Source organism: Anabrus simplex, chromosome 1, assembly GCF_040414725.1.
Source record: "Anabrus simplex isolate iqAnaSimp1 chromosome 1, ASM4041472v1, whole genome shotgun sequence".
NCBI lineage: Eukaryota > Metazoa > Arthropoda > Insecta > Orthoptera > Tettigoniidae > Anabrus > Anabrus simplex.
In genome coordinates, this window is record NC_090265.1 from 33,111,444 (window position 1) to 33,120,540 (window position 9,097).

Below are 9,097 nucleotides of genomic sequence, written 5' to 3' on the forward strand. Positions count from 1 at the left end.
TCCCCAAAATTTGTATTTGTATTATCGCCCCCATATGCACTAATTTTCTCACTGATGTTATTATGTACTATAACATTGTGAATTACGGTAATTCAAAAATTGCATCAGAATTTTCATTGCTACCCTCAACAAGATCTAATAGTTTTGACTAGCAACCTTCCTCTGTATCAAAATATTGCACAATTACAGGAAAAATCTTATGATGCTTATGATTGCTAGCATCTGTACTAATGCTAACAAAATCACACTTGGAAATATTTTCTTTCACTTCTGCTTGTATTAAAGGTGAAATTACATTATTTACTACTGCTTCAGTTTTTGTCTTTGCACTGGAAAATGTCTTTGCAATTTTCGAATCGTTGAACATAGTTGGGAATAACTTGCTCGTATACGTGGTGGAGTTGTATGAGTGATGGTGCCGTACTGAATGAAAAGCAAACATTGCCTCTGCAGCAGCTACTTTTCTTTCTTCTGACTTATTGTTACTGAAATAATTTGTCAGTTGCTTACTGGAGGACACAGAACTTACAGAATTCCTGTGCTTCACTGTACCTACGTGATCTCTGATGTCACTTTCCACCCCATGTGCAATCGAAAAATAGTAACTGTAAAGAAAAATATTTTTTTAAATTACCAAGTCTGACTTCAGTTAAACGAAATTCTTTCACCAATCATTTGTTCTATTTCCTATATAAAAAATAAGAGAAACTTACTTGCTTAGTTTACATTCTGCCTCGTATTCACTTCTACCTCGTTTTATTGAAGGAAAATTGGTGTATTCATCTTTAAATTTCGTTTTCCGTTTCGATGCCATGCTTAAAAATGTTATTCACTCAGAATATCACACTGAATTTAATCAATTCCTATAGATTCTTCTTCTTCGAACATAGAATAGAACAAGATTCTTTCCAGTATTCTAATTGAAAACCATCTGTAAGAATAAGATCGATAGGTACAATTTAATGGATTCTTCTTGCGTCTCGACGATTCAATTTACTCGAAGTTTTAAAAGATTGAGCGGGCATTTAAATTGTATTTCCTCTAGGAGTAAAGGAATTACTTTTTAAAAATCTGGGACTTTTGGTCAGCTGGACGGGACATTATTTATACCACTCTAATCCTGAACAATCCCAGTTTTCCGGGACGTATGGCAACCCTACTGGTACAGTACATTGCTAAGAATTTGAAAAGAATGGTATTTCTGTATCAGTCATGTCCACAGTAACAAGGAAATGCACTTTTTACTTTTCCGTAATTCCTGTCTGTTAGTATGTATGTATGTATGTACACGCATAACCAGAATACGGCTGCAGAGAATTTGATGAAAATTAGTATGTCAATTCGGGGGATAAACCACTACAATCTAGGCTATAAATAATTTTATTCACGCTGTGTGAAATGGTAGTTTAGGGGAAGGCCTAAAATTTAATTCTCAAATATTTATATTATTAGTGGTCCTATCGATAAATACTAATACCTAAAGTTGTATAGAATTAAATTTCTAATTATTTATGTCTTATACATTTTTACCATACCGGCTATGATAACACAGATATTCATGAATTTGTATTTTTGTTGCTAGGCCTAAATCCATATCGGTGCGGAGCCACGAGAAAATGGGTTAACAGAATTGAATGAAAATCGGTATATAGAGTCGGGCAATAAGAAACTACAGTCTAAGCTATAAACAGTTTTATTCACCCTGGATGAAAATGTAGTTTAGGGGAAGGTGCCTAAAATTTAATTTTAAATACCTACGTTATTGGTCCTATCGAAAAGTACTGCATAACAAAAGTTATAGAGAATATAATTTCCGATCATTTATGTTTTATTCAGTTTTACCATACCGCCTATGATGAGTGGTATTTCTCGGAAGAAAACTAAATGTGAAGGCCTACAATATCGAAAGTGCATACATTGATCAACAATAACATTACATTGACCATTGTTTGTTGTGATGTTCTTTGTCTCTTATGTTGACATTCAACTCCAACAGATGGGACTGCTGCTGCGCACCGATTATAACAGCCTGCCTGAATATTGGTGGGAAATAGCTGGGGAGTTAGATAACTTTGTTCTTTAGCATGCCGTTCCTCTGATTCACATATTTCCTGATACTGCTGGTACGTAACACACTGGTTCATCGTACTATTCCAGCTATTCCATCCCTACTCTGACACGCTGTTTTGAATGAGCAGTGTGCACACTTAAGACAAAAGCTCTCTTAGTAGTAGTATATATACATTTCATATGGAACAAATGATCTACATTATTTAACACAAATATGTACGTAATAAGTTAAAGATGAATATCAAGACTCCTCAGCCAGGAGTTGGAGTTGATGCTTTCATGAACTCTTCCCAAACACGTGTGAAGCTACGCTGTGGACACTCCCGAATGATGTGGTTCATCGTCTGTTCTTGAGCTCTGCAGTCGCAAGCAGTTGAATCTAGCCATCCCCATTTGTGCAGCGTTGCTTTGCACCTACCATGACCAGTTCGTACGCGGTTTAGTTGGTACCATGTAGCTCTTGGTAGATCAGTTCCTGGAACATGCTGGGAAGGATCATCTAATTGGATTTGATGAGATGATGAGAAATCTCTCCAACCTTCCTTCCAGACTTTGTTGATGTTGAAAGGCCTTGGCTGCTTAATAATGTTATCATCCCAAATAGGCTTCCTGGATTTCAGACGCATGGTTGGTGGATTATTCAGCACTGAGTGAATCAGAAGGTGTTTAAAGTCAGGACAGATGTAAGTTTTCCAAGTTTGGGCTGCAGCTTTTTGTCTTCTCAGTTGTGGAGGAGATATACTTGCCAGTACGTGTAACCATGGCACAGGGGTTGATCCTAATGTGCCCGTTACGATCCTTAAGGTCTCATTGAGGTGAGTATCCACTCTGTGGATATGAGCACTTCTATACCATACCGGTGCACAGTATTCGGCAACAGAGTAGACCAGTGCAAGGCTTGCCATACCAAGAGTACTTGCATCAGCACCCCATGTTGTGCCAGCTAGTTTGCGAATGATGTTATTCCTGGTCCTAAGTTTTACTGCAGTATTCTCGAGGTGTTTTCTGTAAGTCAGAGAGCTGTCCAGAGTAAATCCCAGGTATTTGGGGTTAGGATTGTTTCTCACTTGTCGAGAATCTCAATTTAGGCCTATTCCAAATTATAACACCACATTTCACTAAACTCAAAATTCAACCCTGAAAAGAGGCGTTTCTTAAGAAAAGCAGCTTCCTCTTCACTTTTATTAACTTCTACTTTTGTTTTATTCCAAATTAGCAGTGAAGAGGGGTTTCTCCTCTGACTTTTAGGAAAAACTTTGCCTCCAAGTCAAATAGATTTTTCCACCACCAGTGTAGTGAATTGAGATTTTCCGACTCATCGAGTACTCCTAGGAAACAGATTAGTAAAAAGGCATAGTTTTTGCCCTGAGACTCTCCACTATTCGACCCCCACCCCCACCGAAAAAAGACTAAGGGTGTTCACGGATCACGGCTGTCTGCGGCTTGGTCATTCCAGCTCTGGAACTTTGGACTGTTAGATCGGCAGCATAGTACATTAGCCTGCTGTTTGTTAAAAGTGAGAAAATGTGTGGTTTTTCATTTGATCGAGTATTTCATATGAAAGCATTACTTTTAATCACACCATTCCTACTGATGTCATTGTAATGACCTATGTTCATTTCAGTTGGGAAAACCACTAAGACAGTCTTTCTGAGGATGTAAAAAGGCAGGAGAAGGGTGAGTGTCTGCCGTTATAATGAAAACTCCTCAACCTGATTGTGACCGCTGGCAGACCAGCGGGGCTACCATTACAATGAAAATTCCCTAATCCAGTCTTCATATGAGAAAAGACCTTTGGTGATTTCCCCGTTGCGTTTCTAGATAACCTTAAGAGCTGTGCACTTTAATACAATCTTGCTTACAATGTATACACTACCTAACCTAGAATTCTGTATACAATGTAGAATTTCATAGCGAAGCACGGGTACATCAGCTAGTATTTATATAAAGCTGTTAAACCTTGTTACATACATGAGTTTTTTTGTTATTTATTTACTCGATTCAGAAGCAATAACAGGCAATGCTGTAAATGAGTGTTACAGTTATAATTGACAAATAAATAAAATGTCTCAGATTAGATTATTTTTGCCCAGAAATGGGCCACTTTCTTAGCACTATCACAGCCTGCTATTAACTCTTGTCTAGGATAAAATTTTGAAAAAAGATTTAATTGCATTAAATCCACATATTCAATACAGATTTGCCATTTAATAAATGGTCTGTCTAAAAAGCTACATAGTAGGACACATTTCAACCTAGTGAATTGAATAGGTGAACTTAATACAATAAAATTATTTTCAGAATTTTATCATAGATATTTAAAGTCAGTACAGAACCAAAATTAAGTTCATTACTTGTAATTAACTCTTGTGTTGTGCAAGATTATCGGCATAGTTCACAGGTACATAGGTGTAACATTGTCTGTCCCTCCCCACACTTGCAAAGATCTGAACTCTGTAGATATCCCCATTTATGTAAATTCACTCTACATCTCCCCCAACACTCCGAAGTCTAGCGGATTGCCATAGCTGTGTCCTGGCTACTTCGTGTTTTAGAGTGGGCATTGCTGTTGTCTGTCAAGCTTTTCCTTGATTTGAGTTGTCTCCTTGGAGATTGGTGACCAAAGACAGTCTGAGTTTGGTCCTGTAGTACATTTTCAGTCTGTGTTAATACATGAGTTGATAGTGTATATTAAGATATGCTAAGCTGCAGTCATTTTTACAGGATGTTCTCTAACATGTGGGAAGTAATCAAGGGTCTATAGTACACCCCAAAGAACAACACAAAGTCCTTGTGTACATATGCCATACAGTCGATCATTTACAGGCTTCGTCTGTTTTAGTTATTGGCTGGAATAGTTCATATGTACGATGGAGTTTGCAGTCATTTCAATACTTTATGGAACGAGGTTGCTGTCAAATACGTGCAGTGTTCAGATCTGTCCGACAGTCAGTAAGGTAACTAAATAACCAAATATGAATTGTATTGATTAGGAGGAACATTCACCTATTTTGTTTTTATTTATTTATTTATTTATTTATTTATTTATTTATTTATTTATTTATTTATTTATTTTATTTATTTATTTACACACCATCAGTACGGAACATGAAGCTCATAAATTACGAAGTCAATAAGGACTTCTTGTATTAAAATACAGTACTCCTGCTAGTACAAAATATGGTGACAGCTACTCAATGCAAGGTCTATTGTGTAAGTTTATTTCCAGTACTTCCCATACAAAGTTGGAAAGTCTGTAACTGGTAATCGATCAATCACTTTTTTGTGTTGTTTTGGGGTGTACTAAGCACACACCACCAGTACCACCCCACCCCCCGATTACTTCCCCCAGGTTTTGGAACACCCTATATTAGATTAGACTTTATTTTAGATCCCCGTGTTTCTTTCGCACCTCCATAATTATCATGGAATGGGGCCAGTTATAAAAACCAATGATCGCTAATTATCATGATTTTTTTCTATCCTGAGGTAATTCTCATTTTAAAGGCAATGGCTTATACAAAATAATAAAGACTGAAAGTGTGTTATATTGTTACATAAGTATTGTATATACATCAAAGTATTGTGGTGTGTCTTAACAAGAAATCTTGCATTATTTTTTATCTTAATGAACTTTGAGTATAAGCTCTGTTCCAAAAAAATAACTGAACTTTGAAAATACTGCACAAATGTGACTTTTTAGCCATTTACAGTAAGTGCCACTATTGTGGCATCCTTCCCAAGTAATTGGCTGTTTGCTGTGCATATCTGAGACAGTTAGTTACCGCTCAGCATCGGTTAGTTCGAGAGGGTATTGCTTGCATTGTGATTGTCAAGATGTCTGAATATTACAAGGAGTTCGATATTTGCTTTTGCTCCAGACTGGGTTAAACTTTTACAGAGCTACAAAATGGTGTGGAAAAAAATTCAGAGACTGAAGGAATTTGCAGTAGGTCAGATTGACCGAAAACATGTCATTTTCCATCTTTTTATTTTGAGATCAGTGCTGTTGTGCACCACAAATTCGTACCCGAGGGTTAGGCGGCAAACTGCTGGCATTATCTCAAAGTCTTGAGATGTTCTTGATAAAATGTCAAGAAGAAAATAACAGACTTGTGGAGAAAGAACTCTTGGGGGCCTCCACCATGACAACATGCCAGCTCAATTGCATTGCTACTGATTTGTGAATTTTTTAAGAACACAAAGACTACATCCATCCTACTTATTTGAGCTCACTTTCTGTTCCCCAAATTAAAATTCACCCTGAAAGGACGATGATTTCAGTCAGTTGAAGACATCAGACTGAAGTTGCTGGCAGAACTGCATGGGATCCCCTAAATTGCCTACTAGAACTGCTTTCAATAGCGGAAATAGGCCTTAGGAACATTGTATTGATGTACGAGGGGAATAACTTCAGGAGACTTCATATAAGTCCCATAAAGAGTAATTTTCAAAGTTTGGTTATATTTTGAATTGCCAGCACATATGTGAATGCTGTGAAACTTAATTCCTCTTTTTTTCTCTCTTTTAGGATGCAGGGTGGATATGGAGTCATTGGCCACGGTTAATGACTTGCCTGATGACGTATTGGTAGAAATATTTTCATACCTCACCTTTAATGATGTGATACATTCTGTGCAACATGTCAGCTGTCGTTGGAAGATAATTGTTCAGTATGCAGATTTATGGAGAAATTTAGTGTACATTCCAGACTTTGGAGATAGTGATAGTCATATTACATCTACTCTTCAGCAGACACCGAAATTACAAACCCTCGTACTTAAACGTAGAGGAGTGTGTGCATCTGTGTTATATACTTTTCTGTATAACTGCTCTTATCTCAAGAAGTTGGAATTCAACAGTGAGCAGAAATTAAGTCCTAAATTTTTAAAGAAACTTGTCATAAACTGTCCAAATATTGAATATCTGCATGTTCCCAATGAGGTCTTGAGTAGAGTAAAATGTTCACAGGTAATAGCACAGTTCAAAAAGCTAAAGACTCTTGTCGTCGGGAAGATGTCGCATTGGGATTATCCGGCTGTGTTAGAACCACTTGCAGACGGTTGTGTAGCTCTCAAACATCTCGACTTGAAAAATGAGATGCATCGTCATGATGATATGGCTTACTTTTTGAAACAGAAGAGTGATCAGCTGGAAGTTCTCTCCGTAGGATGGGCAAGTGCTGACTGCAAATGTGTGGTCCCTCTTCTTGTCTCATGCAGAGCTCTCAAGAAATTAACAGTGGATAGTTTCTGTTGTGGTTTTATGAATGGCCTCGAGGACGTTTATATCGAGCCATACTTTGAGCCATTTTGGAGTTTGACGAGTGTTACCTCTCTCACGTTAAGTTCTTTAAGTAATGCTCAGCTATCTGATATTGAAAGGATATTTCAGAAAAGGGCAATGGGTCAGTTAGTTGAACTCCAGATTGTGAGATTTAAAGGGTACAAGGACAGATTGAGCAATGTGATCATTGAAAATTGTCCACGACTTCAAGTTCTGCATTTTAAATGGTGTGATCATTTCACTGATATGAGTGTGAAAAATCTTTATAATCTCCAAGAACTGAAGAATCTAGATATTTGTTCATCTGTTATAACATATCGTGGCATGGTGCATCTCAGCAAATGTGATAATTTGAAATATCTCACTCTCAGCCACTGCCGGGAGTTAAATGAAAAGGGTTTGATGCAACTGTTAAATTTTAAGAACCTTGAAGTTCTGAGGTTAGGAGTTTGTGATCTCCGAGGATTGCCGTTACATCTCTTCCCGACTCACCTTAAAAAATTATTTTGCCTTAATATAAACTTCTGTCGCAATGTAAACCGTAAAGCGCTTGCGCAGCTTAAGATTGAGATGCCACGTTTGATAGTTAAAGATAGGCTGTGCATGTCTGATGATGAGGACGAGCCTTCTGAAAAAGTATGGTGGTACGAACCTGTAAGACCAGCCTCAGAAAATTGTGATCTAGATGGCTTGCTGGAGGATGCTCCCTTTTTACTCAGACAGTTAAGGGAACACTGAATGCTGTGGTGTCAACCCCTTTTCCCTGGTAAATTTGTTTTTTAGATGCAAGTTGATTCAGTGAAAATGTACACAATTCAGCCAGGAAGTAGAAGGTATTCTGTTGAACAGTATCTGATGAGCCTAAATACTTGCTTTTATTGTAAAATTGTATAAGGTAAAGTCCACACCCAGAATCTGTCAAGTGGCAGTGAGAAAACAAGCCTTGTATGCAGGCAGTATCATAGATGGCTGGTCCAGGGAGTAGTCCTTGTGGAGGAAATAGAGTGGTAAAGGGAACAAACGTGTTGACACTTCATATTTAGATGTTGGTCTTGAAACAGAGAAAAAGTCAATGTGAAAATAAACTGCATACAGTACCAGTATTTAAAAAAGAACACGGTAGCCTATGAGAAGAGGGGTATGCATCACACTTGAGTTTGGTATGTGTGTACTGAAGAGCTGTGTTGTACACAGAATGGTATGTTGAGCAATCTTAACTCGCCTGCTTCCTTCATGAGACTAGCTAGGAGAAAGTCGAGGGAGCTAGTGCTCTTAGCCTCCACTCTCTCCTGAATGATATCATGTGTGACCAAACTTCACAGATTCTGTGTAAAACATGGTAATTGTTTGGCGACCTCGTGCATACAGCTGTGGAAGCGGAGTTGACTGTATTCTCAGGCCGACAACTGAGCATAATGATGATGTCTGAGACTGATAAATGAAGTACCTTACAGACTTCGGCAAAAGATTAGTATCATTGTGATTGCTCTAGTCTTAATATGTTTAGTTTTACATTGTGATAGTAATAATCATCATCATCTTGGTCTCGGCTACTGTGTGCAGGCATTTTAATTTAACACTGTGTAGGTTGCCTATACACCATATTTTGACATTCTGTTTTACTCCAACAGATGACGAGTAATCCAGATCTCTGTTAATTTTGTCGTGTAAACATCAAATTTGTTGCCGGAGATCTTTAGCATGCTGACATCATACAACTTGGAGTGTCAAATGGACTGTT

The 9,097-nt window shown here is 37.7% G+C and overlaps 1 protein-coding gene across 2 annotated transcripts in view; it reads left to right on the forward strand.

The window, feature by feature from the left end:
- The window catches only part of LOC136860327 (F-box/LRR-repeat protein 2), a 33,949-nt gene extending 25,798 nt beyond the window's left edge, over positions 1-8,151 (forward strand). For both annotated transcript variants that reach the window (XM_068225410.1, XM_067138750.2), the window contains one exon: positions 6,602-8,151. In XM_068225410.1, the coding sequence (XP_068081511.1) occupies positions 6,616-8,094 (1,479 nt within the window). In that variant the 5' untranslated portion in view covers positions 6,602-6,615 and the 3' untranslated portion in view covers positions 8,095-8,151. The remainder of the gene's footprint in view (positions 1-6,601) is intronic.
- Positions 8,152-9,097: the final 946 nt, after the last annotated feature.